Here is a 23,226-nt window from a genome sequence, read left to right as displayed (position 1 = left end):
GGATTTATCTAGGTGGTGCATGAGCTCAACTGGTAATGTATAACCTGGCATAAGTGTCATAAGTGATTTCCAGAGAATGCATGGACTGATAAATTGTATGTTATTTAAGTTGCTTTGGATAAAATCTGCCAAATGCATAAATGTAGGAATGTGCGATAATTTGCATGTGATTGTCATTGCGCATCTTGTCAGTAAAGCCAGTTCCTTGTTTAGTAGCAAATCACCATCACCTGCTATTCAGATGGAGCGGCATTTACTACACAAAGTGAAAGTAGTTCACTGACAAGCTGGGCCATATCGTATACATACCACAGGCAATACATCAATGATAATTAATGCGAAATTGCCCCAATTATCAGTGAACTACGGCTTTATGTAGTAAATGCCAGCCCCTCTAAATCGCATAATAATGCATGTGAATTATCGCGTACAGTACATAAATGTAAATAATACTTTTCTTGATTTCTTGTTTTAGTTGAAAATATGCCATATTATACAAGTAAAATGATTTGTAAGAGCTGTCTTGTGATATCTATTAAATATTTTTGTATAAAGGTGTTTAAAGAGTAGTATAGAAAATAAAGAATTGTCCACATAAAGTATGTAATGTAATGTAATGCTATATTTTTCTGTAAGATCATTGATATGATGGCTGATCAGTGCAAGTATACTGACTTTCGAGCCTGCAGTGGGACATCGGGGGCATCGAACAGTTTAACTATGGGCGGCAGCAGCAGGTGAAGGTAGTCGTCCAGGTTTGCGCCAAACAGCTGGATGGCCACGAGCAGCTAGGAAACAGGAATAAGAGTATGTGTGAGACATCACAAAAACAGTAAATCTCTGCTAAAAACAGTCTTATCTTATTGAGCTGTGCTGCTAATGTGAGCATTTTAAGTTTGAGTCTGACACACATCATTGTCTGATCCTGATGTTGAAAGTAAGCCTTAAAGAAATCCCGAAATCAGCAAACATTGGGTGTACTCACATTATGTGTATCATACTGTACTGTGCAAAGTACCCCATACGGCAAAAATACATTTCTCTGGCCAAAAATAGTCCAAAATATATGCTAAACACATTTTGTAGAAAGTAAAGCTTAATTAAATATATTTTTGAATTTGAAAATAAATTTAGTTTATCCTTCATATTAACATATATTTCAAAATGTATTTCAGGTGCAACAAATACATTTCTTATAATTCATTCGGCAAAAAAAATATATTTTTCCTGGACAAAGTATAAAAGTTTGTATAAAATGTATAAAGTAAAAGTATAAATGTACAAGTATGTATAAAATATTAAATAGTACATGTATTTTTGCAGTTAAAAATATATTTATATTTAACCTTTTTAAAACATTTATGTTTACAGGTTTGTAAAGTTTTACTTTCAATGCGACGTGAATTTAAATGCTTGAAAATATATTTATTTTAAAATATATTTCAAAATATATAAAAAATGGCCAATAAATATATTGGTGAAAAACACATTTTCTTAAACATATTTAAAAATATATTTCAGCACATATATTTTTGGCCATTTTTTTGTATTTTTTATATAATTATATTTGAATAATTTTTTTTACCAGGGTGTGGTAAGCTTAAGTGTACCCTGGTTCACTTTGCAGAGGTGGTCTCCACATGGTTTGCTTTGATTTAGGGGCAGTGCAAGTGTGGCGGAATGTGATACTTTAGCGGTCACTATCTGCGTTTCCATTACCCTTTAAATGGCGCAAATTGACATTTTGAATTGAAAATACGGCCAATGGAAACACTTCAATTTAGGTGTAAATTAGGTTTATTTTGCTAAACTGCAATGGAAACAGTTTATTAGCATTTTCAGGTCACTTGATGCAAGTCAGTCACAAAATCATTATTTGAAGATGACGCTGTGTGTACTAAAACCTCCCAAAACCCTCAATACATGTCTGACCCAAGTATAAGAGGCTTTCCTTGCCAATATAATGTTTGGATAACACTCCTACATCTTTTTTGATTTAGAATAATGTCCTATTACATCCAAGAAACACATATACGTTGCCTCTCCTAAGTATAAGAAGCTTTCCTTTGCATTAATGTTTGGATAATACTCTTACGTCTCCTTCGGTTAAAAATAATGCCTAGTGCAGTGGATGTGATATTAGTAAACCTACTAGAATCAGTTATGACATTAAGTAACTACGAGAGATTTAAAAGCATTTTAGGAGTGGTCTGCCCTCCAATAACTCTCGTTTTGCTTTAATGTCATACGCCAATCCATATCCACAGCGCACATGATTTCAAACATACCTAATAAGCCATAAACTCACAATTACAATGAACTCCATGAAGCACATCTTCCAGTTTTCCAGGTTATGGCATAAGCAGCAAACCCTCTTAAGTATAATATTAACACACCTTTTGCCTCAAGACTGATATCATATGTTTATCTTAGTTCCAACTTTCTCATTTAAACTCTATCACAAGGTAGATGTGAGTGTAGGAAAGATTGCCATCATTTAAATAAAACAAAGTTGAGACCTGGCAAACTTAAACAGAGCTGCACAGAGCTTTTGTTTTCTATCTCTCCCATAATAACTGGCAGGTGGTTTACGGCTCCTTCAGGATGACCTCAATGCTCTCGCAGACTCTTTAAGCAGACGGTGGTTATGGCCTGTCCAGCCTTTCTCTTTATTCTGCTGAGCAGACTGTGAATGTGGGCCTGAATAACTGAAAAAAGATCTGTGGCTTTGGCTTGTAGCCGCACACGTCTGTCAGGGGAGAATTTCTCCAGACGTCTGATGATTGACGAGCACCGGGAAGCTCTCATATTCTTTCTTCTGAAGTGTGAAGAGAGATTTTCACAAGCCACAATCTGGCCAGGATCACGTGTCTATCTATAAACTACGTTGATTTATTACAGTGCTCTCTGGAATACTGGTTTGTGATTGGTCAATGAGGCATTAAAGGCGGAGTCCACGATGTTTGAAAAACGCGTTGGAAAAGGAGACGGGCCGACTACCAAAACACACTTATAGCCAATCAAATCAAATCAAATGCCGGTTTGCGTATGTGTGGGGCGGGTCTATCAACAGAAGGTCCAGATTCTATTGGGGTAGGGGCGTGTTTGTTTAGGTGATTTCAAATATCAACATTGGCTTTCAAACATCATGGACTCCGCCTTTAAGTCATTGAATACTGTGGTCTGATTACCAGTAAATGATCATATCTCAGTCTATTTCAATTAAAATAAATATTTGAAAAACCCTCCAAGTGCATTTCACACATTTTCTAGTAAATGAGCTTTTTATTTTAATCAGACTTTTAACCCTTTTCCCGCCAGTGTTTTTTAAAAAGTGCCAGCATTTTTTATGATTTTACAGAGGTTAAATGCCTTCCAGAAAATGTTCTTCTTTAAATATATAAACATACAATATATCAAATGAAAGAACAGATATCTTCAGTTGTTCTCTTTTTATCACCTCTCAAAATTTTGAACAAAAAGCTGAGATAACTTTTGTTAGAGATCAGATTCAGAACGATGATCAAAACTTACACAGAGATTTAACTGTTTTTGTGTCAGTGGATGCTTTAGTGTTTTATAAGTTGGATAATAGCGGAAATATGAATTGCTGTAAAAATTGGCAGGGAAGCATTTTCTCTTAATTGAAAAGATAACTCGTCAGTGGTGGGGAAAGAGTTAATGGATTCTTCCAACAGAGCGGTATTTCTGAATGACCTGAGGCTGGGATCAAGCGAAAGTTTTTTATAAATGTATAATTTTGAGAGCATTCGGTAAATATCATTTTCTCTTTTTTTGGTGGCATTTAGAGGTTTTTGCATCTGTTTGTTTCAAATTTACTATTATTACATTTGTGTTATATCGGCCTGATGTCGGCCACATTGCTTTCTCACTATCGACACAACAGAGCTGTAATTTCGTGGTATGTTCATCAGAGTAGCACAGACGGTTTTATATGAGATGACTTCACCGCTACCCGAACATAAACCCGTCACATTTTCAAATAATTTAAAACAGGAATCGCAGACGTGAGCATAGACGTCCAGGGGCTCACTGAGACAGTTTGGTATTCAATTACAGTATAAGAGAGCTAGTGTGTTGTATTTATTGTTTTAGTTCTGAAGCACAGATAAGAAATGACTCACTAAGCTGGAAAGAACGAATAGAATATTAAAGGATTTCCCCTGCCGCCTAACTGACCTCACAATGATCGCTAGTGACGGCTCTGTGACTATCTCAAAGGTAAAAATGCATTATATAAGTTGATTTTGCTCACATGTTCATGTGTAAGTGTGCAAGTAAGGCTGTGTGTTTACCTTGATGGTGACACTGCGTCCAGGGCTCCCGTCGTGCATGAAGACTCGCAGCATATGTGGGATCAGCTGAGGGAGATAGAGTTTGAACTCTCCACCTAAAGCCACCACGATCTGCTCGATCAGCAGTATGATGGTGTTCTGCATGGGATTGTTTGGAGTCCAGTATTCCTGCAAAAACAAAACCATCAAATCGCATCGTTTTCAAATGTACACATGGTTTATTCAGAACTGGACACTATAACCTGTAGTTTAATATGGAAATGGGTCAGACTGTTTCAGTGATTCAGAGTTGCTGAACAATTCAGTCCATGATAAAATGATTGAATCTGTGATGTTAATCTCCCCAAAAAATGTGGTTATGCTTTACAATAATGTGTGTGTATATATATATATTAGGCTGCGTGATTGCCGTGAACTTGCGGCATTTGCTTCAATTGTGTCTTTCACGCAAGTAAAAAAACTTCAGCTTGAGCGGGAAACTCATACGATTCGCAGGCCAATCAGCAAAGACAGGGTTGCTGCAAGTCAAATTTAAGACTTTTTAAGACCTTTTCAAGACCATTATGAGTGAAATTTAAGACCAACGCGACACAATGATCTCAGAAATTCTCAAAACATAATTTTTTTATTTTTATTATATCTTTTTTTTTTACAAATAAAATCCACGAATATGGGAAGATCAGTATGGTCAGCTGCCTTGTTAACATGTTTTACACTTTTTCCACCCATAGGTTATATTCATAAATATGCACTATACCGCCATCACATTTATTCGCCTCTCTAATTGCTAACAAGGCCGTTTCTAAATCCGAAGGCTGTAGCCTCCAGAGGTCGCATTTGTAGGCTGCATATGTCATCAAGATCAAGGTAGTAACCGCGCATGGAGCAGTGAGGTAAACAAAAGCTTCCTAAGTGAAAACTGTGTAACACTAAAGTTGACTCGTTGTTGGTGGCTCGGGACTCGACGGAATGACAGTTTAAGTTGATTTTCAATAAAGCAGTGTTGATTTTTTCGCTTCTGGGTCCTCTGTTTCAGAACCTGGCAAATGCTCAGGTAAGCCACGGGCTAGTTGGTTAAATTAACACAGAAAAGATTTTGCTTTTACAAAACTACATTTAAAATTTGTTTCTCGCCAAACCTACAGTATACAGTCAGATCACAACACATGAAATATAGCTTATGGCATGAATTGCGTGGATTATAATAGCCTACATTTGTATCCTCTTTAAAAATAATGATTAAAAACTGGATTGAAGTGCGATTCAGTGACGCGCAAAGTGCAGAACTTTCTTTTTAAAGGCCCGCCCATAAAACACTTTCTTCCTCTGTCACTGATAAGTTCTACAGCATTTGAAATTACTATTTAATTTTTTGAGGACACTTTTCGAGAATAAATGGAGGTAATAAATGTAAGACCTAGGATGAAAATCTGGCTGTTTTTAAGACTTTTTATGGCCTTTAATTTAACTTTCTGAATTTTAGACTTTTTAAGACTTTTTAAGACCCCGCGGGAACCCTTAAAGAGCTTTCTGACATGTCTGGTTTGACACATCCGGTTGTTTAAGAAAATGGAGGAGGGAATTATTGCAGCCGTCTGTGGGCACACCGAAATTTATGACACAACTTTCAGACCGAGAGAAAAGCTTGGAGAAATGTAAGCGAGGAAATTGGACTACCTGATAAGTGCGTAAAATCAATTATTGTGTGAGTGATATAAAAAACAAGTACTCCCACGATTAATCTAGAACGAGTAATGCGAGGCAAATTTTCACTCCACTTTTGGTGTGCACGCACTATAAAACTGATATGCTGTCATGCACGAAGAGAGTTTTATTTTTTACTTTAAATTCAGTAGGACTGCAATGAAATAAACTGGAGCTAAATAGAGGGATGATGTGAATGGAAAGAATGATCAGGCACATCATAAAACTGTCAATAATCCATCGGGTGAGGACTAAAAAAGACAGAAACGCACAGACTTGTCACAGACGCTCTGACCTGCCAACACTTTTATAAGAGCGCTTTAAATGGCTCTTCCTGGCCCATATCAGGCTGCAGGATTACAGCAGGGGTTCACATAAAAGAAACCGCTCTTAATGGGACTACCATGCCCTGACTTTTACCACCAAGCACCGACTGCTGTAAATCACAAGAAGCCCTCAAATGCTAAAAACATTTTTAAAGTAAAGCCTAGCAAAGAACAAAACACTTCTCAATTGCGACTGAGACCAGCAGACATTTCAGCACTTGTGCTCAAGTACATTGGTGTCAAAAGCAGGCAGGTGTGCGTGACTCTTACCCGGATAAGGGTGAAGATATCGTCCATGTACGGCCGGATGTGGATCTTGACAAAGCACACAACCATTCCCATCTGCTGGAAAAGAAACTGAGGGAGAAAAACAAAAATATGAGTCAAATGCCAGGTAAAAACAAATAACAACCACACAAAAAAAATACATTTCAGCAGTAACAACATAAACAAAAGTCTTCCGTGAAACAAATGTAACCTGGTAAACTCCAAAGAGAATTAATAACAATAGAGAAAAACAATCTTTCATAGTAAACACAATCTCATTAAAGAGACAATATAGTGTTTGTATCACGTTACAGCGGCGTACCTCTCTGATGCTGGCATCACACACCCTGATGACATTCAGGAAGGTGGGCATGACCTGGGGCAAGAACTGCACGCATTTTAGGCCGAGCGATTTGAAGATGAAGGTGACGGCCTGCACCACCATGGTGTGGTGATTGGACAGTGATGGGTCACGGAGGATACGCATCAGCGTCACTATGGCGACTGCCGGGTAGAACTCATCTAGTGGCAGGTTGCCCATGTTGACCAGCATCTCACTGGTACTGTAGTCAGCTGTAGAGTACACACACACACACACACACACACACACACACACACATTTTTATGTAGTATTTCAGTTAGGATTAGTATGAGGATTAGCAACATCATAAACATCTTTACGACAGTTCACATATGGCTACCTGAACTATAAATATCAAAAGACAATTTAATTTTATGGCCTTTTGTACACTAAACATTTTTATTAAAACTCCTTATAAAAAGTATTTGCGTAATAATTCCCTCATTGCTCAAACACCAATCTGTCAAATAAAGCTGATGTCTATGTCTACTGCTATGACCCTTCATGCCTATACAACTAAAAAAAAACATACAACTATCCTAAGGGCAGTTAACTGCGAGAGCAATATGAGCTTTTACAACTATGTGACACAGGTGGCACCGTGGTCTGCTGCCGACCACTTCCTATAGTCATAAAACTCCACCACACATGTACCTTAGTAAACAAACCTGCTGTACGTGTGTGTTAGTGGTGTCTTAATGATGTCATGTAAGCATCTGTTTCTCATCCAGACCAACCCGTGCCCTGAAATCTATGTGCTGTTTGATGTGGGGTTAACAGGCAGCGTGTGATCTGAAAGTATACGTCTGTGCTCAACCTCCTCAGATCCTCAGCTTTCATTTGGTTGAAAGTGCCAGACAGAAGGGTGAAAACAGGGAGCCAAATAATGGTGGCCTACAGTGTGATGAGTGTATTACAGATGCCTATAATGTTCATTGGTGGTCACCAAAATAAATTTCCTGTGTAAGAATAGATTTACTTGCACCCGTAGTTGCCGTGCAAACCATAAAACAGAGATGATTAAATTAACTTTAATTCTCAAGACCTAATGACGCACAAATGCAACTAGATACGGACATTTTGTACAAATAAAAGTCGGACCGAACTTTCATTTGCACAACTCGCTGCCGTGATTCTCTTGGGATATGTGAATGGTTGCTAGGGTTATCCCTTGCGGTTGTGAGCGGTTGGTAGGATCTTGTTATGTGGTTGTTAGTTTGTCTCTATGATATTCTGGTCTGGACTCATGTCAGTGTTATAAACAGGATCTATGCTGATATTACCATGGTTACTAAACAGATAATATAGGATTTCAGAGTTTTTTTTTCACCCATTTTATCACCTGTAAAGCAAACTCATTTAATTACATTCATAATACTTGAATGTGGCATTGCCCGGTTATTAAAATAAAGGTATTGGGGGCACAGAAAAAAACTGTCTTAATGTGGGACTGTCTGCATAGACAAAATCTGCCCAGACACTCACCTTTACTGTAACCCAATGCCTCAGTGGGGAGATATATCCACAGTATTTTATTAGACCCGCTGTTAACATTAAGGTTTTCTCTGTCTTACGACAGGAGATGGAGGTCTGAGCTGGAGGAGTTCAGTGGCCGTATTCACGAAAGACAAAAAATAAAACTGTTCGAAGATAAATTATTTAAAGTTCTAGTAAAAATTCTTAAGTAGTTAAGAATTGTCTTATCTTAAAACCGAAAGTAAACGGGTTTTCCTCGTGGAAGGTCTGCATTCGTTAAAAATGAGCAAATAAAATATTTCAAATCAATGTTTAATAATCCATACCTTACTTTTAAGGTAAATAGGTGTGTAATAAGCCAAATAGTGTGCAGGCAGCAGGTTATCGCAAAATAAGCCCCCTCAGTGCGAGTCCTGATGACACTGTCAGGGCTTATTTCTCCAATAGCAACCTGGGCCGGATTCACAAAACATTCTTAGGAAGAAAATTCTTCTTAACTGCTGTTTATTTCTTAAACTCAGACTTAAGAAAAAATTTAAGAATTCTCGAAAAAGAAAAAAAATCTTAAAGTTAGGATAAACTCACAGTTGATTTAAACCTTAAAATGTAAGATGTTTTATAAGTTAATTTGGTTGCTTCAAATATGACATGTATTGTAGTCAGAAAAGGCAATTTTGCCAGATTACTTCCCAGAATTTCATACTTCAATAAAATGTCATAAAACACAAATAAGTAATACATACGTACATATTTATACTAGATTACTGCAATTACTAATGTTAGCAGCTTTACTCAAACCTGCTCTAAACGGGAGTCGAACCGGCAATCGGTCAGAGCGATTCACAGAGAGTGAAGTATGCACAGGCCCAAAGCTCAAACCACATGACGGACCGATTGGGACGTTAGGGAACGATCACTGCGCCACTTCATACACTAAATGGCCTCTGTTACAAGTTTATTGTAAGCCTACCTCATGCACAAAGTAAAATAATTCATTTCAAAGCTTGTCATTTTATTTTAAAGATGCTCTTAAGTAAATATTTGAGAACAACTTATGAAATATTTAAAAACTGCACTTAAGAATTGCACTTATAATTTATCATAAGAACATTGTCATTTTACGTCTTAAGAATGTTTTCGTAAATCCAGCCCCTGCTGCCTATACATAATCCTTTACTTAAGATATTATTTAAGATGTTTATTCATAATTTGTAATCTTCCTAGAAAATCATTGAAAAAAACAAGAATTTTCTTAAAAAACACTGTTAAAAATGTCTGTAGAAATGACAGTATTACTAGCAGTTTTTTACCAGTAATTTACTGTAGAGTTATATGTATGCAATTTACTGGCAACCATTTGTTCTAAGTAAAATGAGCATTAAACATTAACAAGCCAGAATAAAGTATAGAATACAGAATAAAACAACAGCCTTATGCAAAGCATTCTGGGAACCAGAAATCCTTTTTCAGTTTTGACCTTCAGATTTGGTTCCCAGAATGCTTTGCATGAGGCTGTTATTTCAGTTTTATTCTTTAAAGATAAAGACCTGTTGATGTCTAAGCCTCATGTATACAATGAGGACAATGAAAACAATGTAAATACTATTAATCAAAATATTAATTGTTAAGACAATATCAGGGGAAATAACTCATGATTATGATTTTTTTTGTCTTCCCTTTCAAAAATGTTTTATCTCATCAGAATTTTATTGAATTGTTTGTGTTTAAACTACGTTTTCAATCAACCCTCTGTTTGCGGCGGCGAGCTCCAGTGATCAGCGGCCCAGCGCTTCACATACGGTGTGAGTGCCGAGGAGAACTGAAATCAGCTTAACTTTATGGAAGGCGGAAACCTCCGCTTATGATGATTCCAGATAATGCATTCGAGTGTCAGAGCGTCTAGTACTCTTTTCTTTATAGCGTCATTGGGAGGGCAGCCAGAGCTTTTTTTGACTCTCTCTTCGGTGGCGGTGTGAACGCACAGTATTGAGTAAGTTGTTGCGTTTGCACTACTGTCACTTTCGGTGTAATTATACAGTAAATGGTAGGTCCCACAAACAAACTTTAAGTGTTCATTTGTAGCAGAGATGTGTTTGTTGATTGTGTAAAAAAAGATTAAAATAACTTTAAAAAATTTAATGACAGAGCCAAAGCAAAAAAAATAAAAATTTGAGGAGTCTAAATTATTTTCTGTGGGAATCAACATAATGTCAAAAATGATATTGACAAGAAGGTTCCTACTTTGGGATCCAAGTTCTGGATCTAGTAAAACATATTGTACTTGGTCAGTGGTGCACATCTGGGAGAGGAAAATCTTTATCTGATACAGGACTGTGTTCAAAACGTTTTGTTTTTTTGTTTGATCTTAATCAGTGACGGGCGACTGTGATAATGACGACAACCATTTTTTCAATTTTATACCAAGGGCCCAGATTACTAATACTTATTCACTCATTTGACATGCCGTACTCAATGTCTTCTTTATCTACAAAAATCAATGGACGATGAGTAAAGCAATGTGTTTGATTCACTATAAAACTTTTATATAACTTTACAAATAAATGAACCAACTAAAGCCTTTTGAAGCAGCTGAAATGCTTGAGAGATCTTTTAAAAATGCAGTGTTTCAGAGAAAATGCTTGGGTTGCTATGATAAGCAATATCTCTGGATGTGTTACTAGTTATAATAGCATAATTTTTTTCATAGCATTAAGAGACCAACAATATACAATTAGAAAATTCTGGTTGGTCGGTGTGGTATTTGCCCCGCCCCTTCATCCCCAGTGATTGGACAACTGAGTAAAAAGTGAAATTGATGAGCGCAGCATTCAAATGTGTTATTTTTTCAGAAATAACAGCAAGCACACAGCCCTCAGTGGGTAATAAACATTCAGCTCCTCATCACGCTAATGCTGTTATTTAATACAAGTCGCTACAATCGCTACAACTCTTAACGTTGATCATCAGTGTATGATATGGTTCAGGGGGACATTTTAAAGTTACAGCTGAACTGTATTATTTGTCTATCCCTGATCTAGTTCAATCATAAGTACACAGGCGGTGTTACTTGTAACTTGTTTCAGGACAAATCAACAACGCAAAGATACAAATTGTGTAGGAAGTTTTGTGAAAAGCCAAACGATGTGAACCAACATGTGTAAGCACGCTACCCTGACGTCTTTAGAAAGGGACATTTGTGTACAATGTTGTGCTCTGTTTGCACTGGAGAATGCATCTGTTGGATCAGTGGCATCTGTGATTCATTGTACCGATGGGAACTCACAACTAGCGTGTTTAGATGTGCGTGAGCAAAAGAATGTACGGGGTGCATCTGATCACCTGAATCCTGGCTGGACTTGGACTCCGAGAGGCTGACGGCTGAGGCATCGCGAGATTGGTCGATCATACCGATGTTCACCTTGTGTTTGTAGGGGTCCAGAGCTCCAAGCAGGCCTAAGACACGAATGGCCTTAAGAGGGTGAAAGAATCACAACATCAACATTAAAATGAAAATGGGTTTCATAACCATTTCATTACTATTACCTGGAATTTCCATGAAAAGGGCACAAATTGGTGTTCCATTACTTTTTATGTTCTTTGGAGCGAGAACTTTAAGATGTTAAATGCATCAAATGTAGCGCACCTCCTAATTTTGGCCTGTCATGCCTCAACCGTAACAAAAACATTAAATATAATACAACAGTATCAAATTATAGAAATTTTTATAGCAGTGTATGGAGACCATCTCTCCTCAAGCTTCAAACAGACACAAAAACTTCATAAAACAATTTCACGCTGTGCATGCCGTATATTCCAAGTGTACTAAAGTTTTGGTTTACTTTTCACCAAACCCCTTCATATGCTTTCAGAGTACTTAAAATATATGACATGAGTCACATACAATTATTATATGAATGCATTGGTCTCCTTTGAAGTTTGGAAGGACGAGCATTGTACACTGCTACTGAACGAACAAAAATGTTAGATTATCTTTGTTTTATAGAACAAAGAAAGCAGCAAGGGCATGCCATAATTGTACATAATTATAATCATCACTATTAATATTATACTACAGTTCAAGTAATAATCACTTGATACACAAAACAAACATAATGAAAATATACACTGAGACACTACAAATAAAGTTAGAATGTTGGACTGCAATAGATGCTGTTTACACCTGAAATTAAGATGCATTTTGGTTGATCGGATCACAAGTGGACTACATTAAATACAGGTGTAAACTGTAACTGACTCAACGTGTCCGTTACATGACAGCAGAGGGACTCGTCCACAGACCACCCCCTCAGTAATCAGGACAAAAGCGGTCAAAAATGGACAAAAGAGACAGATTAAAATACCAGGTGTAAACGTGTCTCTCTTGTCCAATTGATCCGATTGACCAAAACGCATCTTAATGCCTGGTATAAACAGCCCCATCGAAGTCTTGATTTTATTTTTTAAGAGAACTAAAGCACCACAAATATCCTGCTATATTTAAGCGTAATAGAAGAAAAAACTGATTGACTGTATTTTTTTGTTTTATTCAGAGGTTGGAAACCTTGTTAAAAACATTTTTTCAATTTTTCTCAGTCACGAACGAAAAACTGTGCAATGAATATAGTGATTTGCATATCATTAATGCTCTTCTCATGAGAAGTAGATACCTCTCTCCTGATGCCCTGGTTCTGCTCTGTTTTCAGAAAGTTGAGTAGCACCTCCAGTAGAGACGGGTACTTCCTGTAGGGCTCCACCACATAGCCAGTACTGGCAACTTGCTGACCCAGAGTCCAAAGTGCCACCTGGTGGAAGAGGAAACGGTCAGGTCAGTTCAGTTCATTTCCACTTTACCTTTTAAATCAATTCAAAAACTCGGTTTGTGATATTAATCCAGAATTTTTATAGAAGCCTCTGCCATGAGACATTTCTAGGAGTATGACAAAACAACAATTTTCATGATCATGACACATCTCTGTTGATTTCTTTTTCCTCTGAATTGGTGTGTATAAATGAAAACAGATTAAATATTTTTTTATAGCTTAAAGATTTTCTTTTCTAGTGTATTAATGAAATCCATCCCTTTATTATTTTGAAATACACTGCTTGAATTGACAGCTTCTCTCTCCTTTAGTGCTTTAAGAAATTTATTTTTGTGAGTTCTTGCGAACCTCTGTAACCTAAAACTGAGCTAAATCATTCAAAACTCCATAACACTTCTGATTGCTAAAGCAGAACACGACAACACAACCCCTGAGAATGAAAGCATGAGTTGTGTAAAGGTTAGGGTGGCCTGACTTCACCTCTTAATTGTACTCTGAAACCTTTTAAACCAAAACATTCACTCCAGACTGCCTTAAAATATTACTGAATTAAGACAATATTATATAGTGTCTGTAAGGCAAGCATGTGAATTTTTCAAGTGCTTTTATGGAGTAAGGAAAACACTGCGTCTTTAATTATCAGTGATGTTTTGCAAAGAACAAAAAAGTAAGAAATAAGAAGTGTCTGTATTAAAAAAAATAGATGTCTTGTGAGTTCTCAGAGAGGGGTACTGTTTTAAAAACTAATGTGCTTGCTAGGTAGACAGAATTTTAAGACATCATACATTTTAAACCCAAAGTACTTGACTTCATTTGTTTTCTTTGCTGAAAAGATTGCCTGTACTTGATTGATTAAATAAACTCATTCTCATTAAAGAATAGAAATCATGACTGACTGTCAATCACTAAATAAATTAGATTCTCAACAGAAATACACACAAACACACACAAAAATCCATTTACATTTTCAGACTTCACAAAAAACTATTTTTTACAACAAAATCACATCAACAGTATTAAAATGAGCTAAAACCTCTATGACCTCTTATTTTTTAACAATTTACCCATCATTTCTAATTCTATATGCAAGAATAATCCAAATATTTAGGATCAAGGGCTCATGTGTATTCTCCATGGGATTTTGTACTAACGATTTTAGGTATTATGAACTCTTGATTCTTTTGGTGCAAGTTACATTTTTTACCAAACTTTCTTAGTTTTGGCTTTTAAACACTACATTACAAGTAAAAGTTAAGTTGTGATTATTACATTTTAATATTAAATAGACATATTAAGGGTTTACAGTTTTAGGCTGGCGCTACACAAAGATGTGACCCGATTCGTGTTTTACCGCAGCAGTTTTTTTGTCCGGTGTGTGGTGTCATTGTGGCTCCCTGATCTCAAAACGTAAATATTAAACATGTTTGGAGGAGTATTGAGAAAGCATATCGACTCGTACAATTAGGGCATCAGTATTAGTGCTTTAATAATGTGCCATGCAAGAACTACCACAGCATTTGTTTTTCTCAAGTCACGTTTAATCTTGCGTTTCTGTGAGATCTCGTATTACTTTGAAATTGTTACTACGGTCATCAGGTGTGTGGTCTCTCAGGCTGATCGATACATCCAGTGTGAGCGTTCTTAGGATTATGTTGCTAAAAATCAATTCAAATTGTCCTCATGGATTTAAAATTGGTTAAGATTTGAAAATCGTCCAGTTTGTCCCAGGCCTTACAGGGTTTACTCTATCAAATATTCCACAAAAGCATCAGTCTTCATCGCCCACATGCCATCCCACACATTTATATGAGTCTCTGTCTTTGTGATGGTTTTGGATGGTCTCCAATTATTTGAAGTTCCATAAAGCACATCCATCTATCATAAAATACCTTGACTTACATTATCATGTATTGATTTAGATTAATGCAGACGCTTTCATTGAGTTTGTGTGCATTTTTGCATTCCCACTCCAATGGGAAAAAATTCACCAAATTCGCTGTCAAAAAATGATTATGCCACATTAATTAGGGGGACCACATTTTTTCATACAGTTGTGTTTCATACAACTTTCAAATATGATGTTAAAAGGGTTTGTTTTAACTAATATTTTTCCACAGATTGACCTGTTTTTGTTTGAGAAGCACCGTACCAACAACAAATGAAACAACATCTACTGTACTAGTTATGGACCTTTTAGACATTGAATAATTGCAGTTTGTAAGGTAAAACTTCAATGTTATACGTTGTTTTATCATACATACTTTTACAATTAAGTATATAATTTAAATAAATAGCACTTGCACTACATACAATGTAAAATGTAAGTGTAACATCATAACCATGAAGATTTCCGAAACAAATTTTCTTTTTTGACCGGGTAACATGTTGACAAATACTCAAAGTGTAAGGAAAACGGTTTTCTATTAGCCTGGGTTTCCCCATGCTGCCTTGCACGCAAATGTATTCACGCTGCAAGTCTAGCATGGAAACTATGGACCAATTTTGCCCCTGAAATAACCAATAACAGAACAGAAAGGGGGCAGCAAGACGATGATGACGTCTATGGGAGACCAAAGCAGTTTTGTTTATCCAACACGGCAGCAGACGCGAAGTTACATTTTAATGCAGCCTTAGATAGTGTTCGAAGTAGTTTTGAACGCAAGTTAATTTAAAAAAAGAGCAACTTTTGGCGGTAAACAATTTCATATCCAAGAAGGATGTTTGGATATGGCAAGACATGATAACCACTGAGATTTATAGGACCAACCTGCTAGGCATCGTCGTCGATGAAGTACAATTAACTTATAAATGGTAAGTGTTATTTATTAATATCATACTGTCATTATGCCTGTACTGTGGTTGTCACAGTGCCACTAAATTGTGTTGCTTTTCAATATCAATTACAGCTACCAGTTTAGTTGCATAGCTTTCAGCTGTGTCCACACTAGGCATGGGCCGATTACCGTCTTCAAGGTATACCGAGGTTTTAAACAGTCAAGGTTTCAAAACCACTGAAATATTCTGTGATACCGTCTCCAAGGTTTGAGCTGTGTTTATACAAAATTCATTAAATCATTAAGTCATGTGATTGATTTGATGTTTACATTTAATATACATTACAAAAATATTATATATTTTTTGATAGCATATTATAATTTAAAGGCTTTATTTTTATCTGGCATTTAAAAAATAACACATTTTAGTGTTGCAATGGCAAAACCGTAACACCGTGAAACCGTGGTATTTTTGCTAAAGGTTATCATACCGCCAGAATCTTATACCGGCCCATGCCTAGTCCACACAAACCCAATAAAAATTGTTGATGCTTGAATTTATGTCGCTTTACATACAACAAAAGTGTTAAGAAATGGGCAAATCATGTCAGACAAATAAAAAGTGTATGATGAGGTGCTAAAGGGAGTAAACATGAGCACACCTGTCGTTTAGCCAATGAGGAGGAGTCCTGCAGCATGTCCATAATGATGGGGAAGAGTTCATCCATCCATTTCCTCATCTCCAGCCCACTCACCTGGTACATAAAAAAGTCAGACACACTTTAATTCAATTTCCCTTTGAGCTCTTGGGGATCCAATTCTGAGTGAATGTTCAACCTGAAACCTAAACAGTTTTTGTGACCTTCACACATCTGATTCACCTATTTTCACTAAATGCCACATAGACATTCATCAAAAACATAATTTGGAATCAATATTATCTATCCTTAAAACGTTTTGCTCCTCAATGCCCATCCAGGTGGCTATAGTCCATTTGCTTTTAATACCAACCCACTTAGTCATGTCTAATGGCACTATTTGTCCACTTTGAAAACTATTTGCTCTTTATGCCTAGATTCCTCTCTTTGTGCTGGTACATTTTGTCTCTACTTTTGTGTCTTCCCGACATCCTGTTTTCCATGGATCTACCCTAAGCGTTACTCTGGCCTGCAGCGTTAAGAAGAACACAGGTGGCCAGGAAAACATATTGGCTCATAAAAATATAGAAAATATCACAAGGTTAGGCAAGAAAATGATCCATTACCTGGGCAAGTTCACCGATGGTTGCTAAAACACTGATGACGACTGCGGGGTTGGGGTCTGGATCTTTCAGCTTCAAGATGAGGGCCTGTTTGAAAACAAGTATTTGGATGCATGTAAAAAATAATGATAATGACTGTTTACTAGGGATGGAAATACTTTAGTATTGTACTTTATCCATCTTCATGGTTATAAAATGCAGATCTTCAAAATAATGGAACCGGTTCCAAATAAAAGACTGGTTCTGCTTTGACTATTTCCCCTGGTACAAGCACATACAAAAATTATCCCCAAAACACACACATAGAGAAGTGACTATACTTTGAGAATGGGCTCCATGTATGGGCGGATGAGTCTGGGAGCATTGGACACCAGGTGACCCAGCATACGGGCGCTCTGCTCTTTGTTTCGGCCCACACCGCTGTGTTCAAGCTCTGTCAAAATCTGGAGAAAGTTTAAGTTCATCAACATTGGTGAGTTGTTTGACATTTTTCAATTTTGTAACTATAAACACATCCCTGTTTGTAACTATAGGTACATTTATAACAGATGTGTGACAAATTAATATCTGATCAAAACGGGCTGCATAATATTATGTTATTATAAAAGTGAAGTAGCACAGTGGTCTCCAAGCAAAATAACAACTGTTTACTCCCAAGCTCCTAGAAAGATCAACTGAAGTTAATGAAATACAAATTCGAAAAGAACATAGTTTAGTTGAGGGAGATATTAGAACTGTCAAAGAAAGAGGAGTCAGGCCAGGATGAGAAGAAACAAAACATTTACTGATCTGCCACCTGCTGGTAGCTAAGATGAAGTTACAACCACAGTATGCAGATACACGGCAAAGAAAACTGAATCTGACAAATGCATTCGACCTGACCTTTCATTTTCACATTTATACTTTGTTTCATAATGTCACTGTAGTCATCACAAGTAGCAATTTAATATAAAAGGACAGTTGAGTAGATTGCATTATTGCATATAGCTGATGTATACTGTACTCTAATTGTAATAGGTCATGTACAGTAAGTATCCATGCATAATAAAATTAAGATACACACTAGAGAAATAATAAAAGTATGTTAGCATGCTATACCAAACACAAGTGGCAATGACTTGCTAGTGTACTATTTAGTGTGTATAGCATCATATCTAATAATAATAATAATAAATGTAAATATACCTGGATGAGCATCTTGCGCAGGAAGGGCATAACAAACGCAGGGTTCATGCTGCTGAGACGGCCAATGGTGCAGATGGCCAGTTCACGTATCTCAAAAACTTCATCGTTCAGAGCCACAAACAAAGCCTGCAGGTTCTCTGCCTGTGCCAGATGTGCATCAAAACGCTCATCCAGAGAGGCCAGCACGCAGTAACGGATATCAGGATCTAAACAGAATCACACATATACAACACCACTTTAAAACAAGCCTACATCAAACACCTTCAAACACAAATTCAGAACACACACAATGCACTTCTTAATGACGCACAAATAATAAATGTGCTTATCTATATGTAACCTAATGTGCGTATCTCTCACCTGGATCAGTGATGCCCACCACCAGTAGCTTGCTAAGGACATCGGCCACCACCTGTACAGCGGTTTGACTGACCACATGTCCATGGCCACTCATCAGGTGGATGGAAGGGGTCAGCAAGCGTGAGCAGGTGCGTGCCGCCTCCATCCGGATCTCCTTGTGCTCACTGTTCAAGAAGTGGTCAGCACAGTGGCGCACAAACTGAGTCAAAGAGTGACCTGACAATGAACCAACGTAACATATTACTTGACACAAAATGGTGAAAATTGTAAACAAAATAGTAATCAACAGTTCATTTACTATCTCGTACCCTCAAATTCAAAGCTCCCAAGAGTACGCAGCGCCAGAGTGATGCTGCCCACGTCGCTGGCCTCTGGGATGTTGGTGAGGCTGGGCGATGACAGTTGGTATGCCAGGCCCTTGGGCATACCAGGGTGCCGCAGGGGCTTGTGCATGAGCACCAGAGAAAGCATCTTTAACAGCCCATCCTGGATATCTTTCTTCAGTTGTGGGATCTGCCGGCTCAGGTCGTATAGCACGGCGGTCAGAGCAGGACTGAGGACCGCAATGAGACCCCAATCAGTAAGATGACACAGAAATTGACATCTTAATACCAGAATGCCTTTCTATCCATTTATGTATGGAGTAACTCATAATAATCGTATTTTATTGAGACTGAGAATAAATAGCCAGAATTCCCACACTTGAAATTGGACATGCACCAATGTATCAGCCACTGATGTTTCCAATTAGAAAAACAATGATGAAATTGTAATTTATTTGATGTATATTTTTTGTATCTTTCTCTGTTATGTTTTCTTGTAAAGCGCTTTGAGAAAGGCTCTTTTGAAAGGTGCTTTATAAAATAAATGTAGTATTATTGATAATATTTACTAATGCAAAAGTACCATACTGAAAAATGTCTATGGCGTGTTTAAAGTTGTCATGTTTACATCCTTGTGCACCTTTCTTCTCTTATAATGTTGTGCTGTTATAAACAGAATTACTCTATGTTCAATGGAAATGAAGTTGTAGCTGTGAGGTTTTCCATTATAGTGACTGCAATATGATTAAATGGCCACCATCTTAAAATTCCACTAGTGCCATATTTTATGTCAGTAAACATGTTTTAAGGATGTGGAATGGACTGCAATGTTTGTACCTGAGGCCAACAGTTAACATGGGCTCCAGAAGCTCCTTGACATCCTGTTGGATGCTGGGCCCCATGGCTCTGGACAACATACTGATACATGTGAACACAGTGGCATCTACCTGCATGGTCTTCTGCCTCCTAAAGCATCGCAAAAACACAAGATGATGGGACAAAGAGAAGACTAAAATACAATTAAAATACAATTTTAGTAGATATAGCCATTTCATATTCATAGGCTTTTTATCCTAAGAAAATATTCCACTTTCACTACTTACAAACATATATTCTATTTACCTTAAAACCAGACAAATATTTAAGCGACAAAAAATCCCTGATATTCCATAACTTGGACACAAAAATATACAATTCCCTAACTTTCAATGGCTGGAACAGCCCTTTAAAAATTACATGATATTCCAGAAATTCCATGACCCGTGGGAACCCTGTATTTTATTGAACATTGATTTTATGGCCATCTTGGCCATCCTTTTTAAACAACCAGTCACCTCAGACATTGGAGCGATTATTACTGCCTCTAAACAAGATATAAATCATTGCAAGCACAGATTCTTATTTCTTAGACTTCAATCTGATCTAAACACAGATGCAGGTTTGGCTTCATACTTGTGTGCAAAGTCTTTAGGTGGCAGTGCAGCTTTAATAATCTCGAGGATCTTGGTGAGGTAGGGTTGAATTTCGGTCCTCACGGCCACTACCAGCAGTCCCAGCGCCTGAAACGCTGCTGTGCGCTCTTTCTCTTTCTTCAGGCAGCCCAGTAGGTGACCCATAGTGTCCTGTAAATACTGGTCTGAGGGTGGAAGACAAAAGTTAATGTAGTTTGACTAAACAAACAAATCATTTGTTTGTATATCCATGCATGATCTTTCTTTGATTCCTCATCATGTGAAAATATTGTCATTTATGCATTTGGCAGATTTTATCTAAAGCGACTTACAGTGCATTACAAGGTATATCTTTTTTTAACAACGTCTGTTCCATGGGATCAAACCTATGACCGTTTGCACTGCTAATGCAATGCTCTACCACTGAGCTATACAGGAGCAAATATAAATTCCTTACAGCGAGGTGTGAAAATTTTTGTTACCGGTGAATGTGTTAGGCTGAAAGGCAGCGAGTCGTGGCAGCAGGTTCAGGATAGTCATCTGAATCAGTGGATTCTTACTGGTCCTGTATTTCAGCACCCAACGACACACCTGTTACAAAAGCATAGACATGAATTATAGCATTATGTTAAACATAAACATTTTTTAAAGGTACATTAGAATAACAAATCAAGATTTTAAATGTAAATAAATAATAATCAACTCTGCCTGCGGTTTTTAAAAGTATAAGCTATATTGCACACTGTAAACACAATCATAGCTTCAAAACACAGGAAGAATGGGCCCTTTAAGCATTGTACAATATAACAATAATTATGTATTATGGGCTCAAACAACCTATCTAAAAATAACTAATGATAGATTGATATATTGCTGCAGCTGATATTTGTTTTTTATAATCTGCATTGGTCACACAAACAACAACAAATCATGTGACTGGTTCCATACATTATGCAGTAAAACTTAATTTAACTTGTAAAAATGTTTTGCAAATATTTTAGAAGGATACATTTATAAATATAAACCCACAATAAAAGTTAATTTAGTTTCACTTATGTTCTGTTTGTCTCTCATTCACTGAAGTGCCTCAACACATCAGTGCCTTATATCAGTCAGACTGCTTTTTCAATATGCGCATCAGACATTAAAAAGACATATTTATAAAAAAATTGCAGATTATTTTTTCAAGACATATACAGAAACCTTAGTTTTAGAAGTATTTTAATGAACTAAACATAATGCCAGCAACTAGTGTGCATCTGTGTGGACCATCACAGCAAGTTCTGGTCTCTATAATTTACAATTTTAAAGGAAGGCCACAAGGAGGAGGAAACTGAAAGCTTGGATGCAGCAACAGCAGACACTTATTGCCTCGCACTGATCACCTGGTCAAAGCGTTCCTCCATCAGTTCTCTGCAGTATCGACTCTCCACCAGCGTGCTTTTGGAGGGAACGGGTGTAGCACCAAAGCTCAGGAAACCCTGGGGTGCGCTGTATCCCAGCAGACCCAGCAGAGCATTGGACTGCGGCGGCTGAACTGACTGGAAGCTGGTGAAGGGCGTAATGTGACGAGGTTTAGCGCCGAAACCCATCAGCTCCTTACAGTACTTATCATGAACCATCTGCTGCTGCGTGATCTCCTCCATCTCCTCTCTCATACGCTGATGGCCACAGGAAATTTAGGAACAACAGAATGAATGAATGAAAAGATCAAGAAAACATAAGAACAAGAAAAAGAAACATCAGCAGAATGAAAACAAACAAAAAAGTGAACAAATGATAAGAATGACTTATGAATGTTTATGAATTTTTTGCAAGAGCTATATCTCTGCATCAGAACATCGTAAAGACTTGGGGCTGGGCTCTTTTGACTCATTAAACTTGTAAAATTGTTGTAAAATTTTGTAAGATTTGCCACAGCAAGCACAACTTACATTTTTTCTTCAGAGATTCTCAATAAAAGAGGAACGATTGCAATGGATTAACAAATTGACACAAATTCCATAACTTTTTTAGATAGATTTTTGCGCAAATCGGACAAAAGCTCTAGGAGGATTTCGATAAAGTATGTTTTTTGAATAATTTAAAATGGAAGAAAATTTTCAATAAAATTTTCTTGAGCCAACAATTCAGATGAAAAAAAGAATTTGGTTTCTACGACTTACGGGTCAAGAGTTATAACCAAAACGTATGTCAAACTTTAGACTTTTGGTGGCATTAGCGGGTTTAAGATAGACACTCCAAATTTGGTGTGGTAACAATGTTGGGAGAAAAAGAAGAAGGACTTAAGTGCTTTACCCCTTAATACAGGAGAAGAAAAGAATAGCAAAGAAAACAAAACAAGGAAAAGTGAAAAAGTATAAACGAAGCAGTGAAAAGGAAACAAGTGTACAAAACAAAATGTTGCTTTTTTGTAGCGTGTGCTGCATACCTCTCCCTCCATGCTGCTTATTCGAACCAGTTCATTGAGAATCAGCAGGGCTCCGTGCACACGGTCGTCTTTGTTCATCCCTTTCTCCTTAGCCAGGGTTTCATCAAAACCTTTCTCAGCTTCCTCAAACGTTTGCTATTTATAGCAAAGAAGGTTTATTTTTACAAATGC

The 23,226-nt window shown here is 37.1% G+C and overlaps 1 protein-coding gene across 1 annotated transcript in view; it reads right to left on the bottom strand.

Moving 5' to 3' along the window:
- Nucleotides 1–23,226, bottom strand: part of mtor (mechanistic target of rapamycin kinase) — a 123,731-nt gene that overhangs the window by 96,496 nt on the left and 4,009 nt on the right. Inside the window, exons 6-22 of the mRNA XM_065271338.1 lie at nt 23,056–23,190; nt 22,010–22,285; nt 21,107–21,215; nt 20,626–20,809; nt 20,011–20,139; nt 19,159–19,403; nt 18,851–19,066; nt 18,491–18,696; nt 17,626–17,748; nt 17,309–17,392; nt 16,707–16,799; nt 13,118–13,252; nt 11,790–11,919; nt 6,936–7,186; nt 6,617–6,703; nt 4,317–4,484; nt 676–788 (exon numbers count right to left, since the gene is read on the bottom strand). Coding sequence (XP_065127410.1) covers nt 676–788; nt 4,317–4,484; nt 6,617–6,703; nt 6,936–7,186; nt 11,790–11,919; nt 13,118–13,252; nt 16,707–16,799; nt 17,309–17,392; nt 17,626–17,748; nt 18,491–18,696; nt 18,851–19,066; nt 19,159–19,403; nt 20,011–20,139; nt 20,626–20,809; nt 21,107–21,215; nt 22,010–22,285; nt 23,056–23,190 — 2,684 coding nt within the window. The remainder of the gene's footprint in view (nt 1–675; nt 789–4,316; nt 4,485–6,616; nt 6,704–6,935; nt 7,187–11,789; nt 11,920–13,117; nt 13,253–16,706; nt 16,800–17,308; nt 17,393–17,625; nt 17,749–18,490; nt 18,697–18,850; nt 19,067–19,158; nt 19,404–20,010; nt 20,140–20,625; nt 20,810–21,106; nt 21,216–22,009; nt 22,286–23,055; nt 23,191–23,226) is intronic.

This window comes from Paramisgurnus dabryanus, chromosome 11 (genome assembly GCF_030506205.2).
Source record: "Paramisgurnus dabryanus chromosome 11, PD_genome_1.1, whole genome shotgun sequence".
Classification (NCBI taxonomy): domain Eukaryota; kingdom Metazoa; phylum Chordata; class Actinopteri; order Cypriniformes; family Cobitidae; genus Paramisgurnus; species Paramisgurnus dabryanus.
This window is presented reverse-complemented; position numbering and strand designations above follow the sequence as displayed.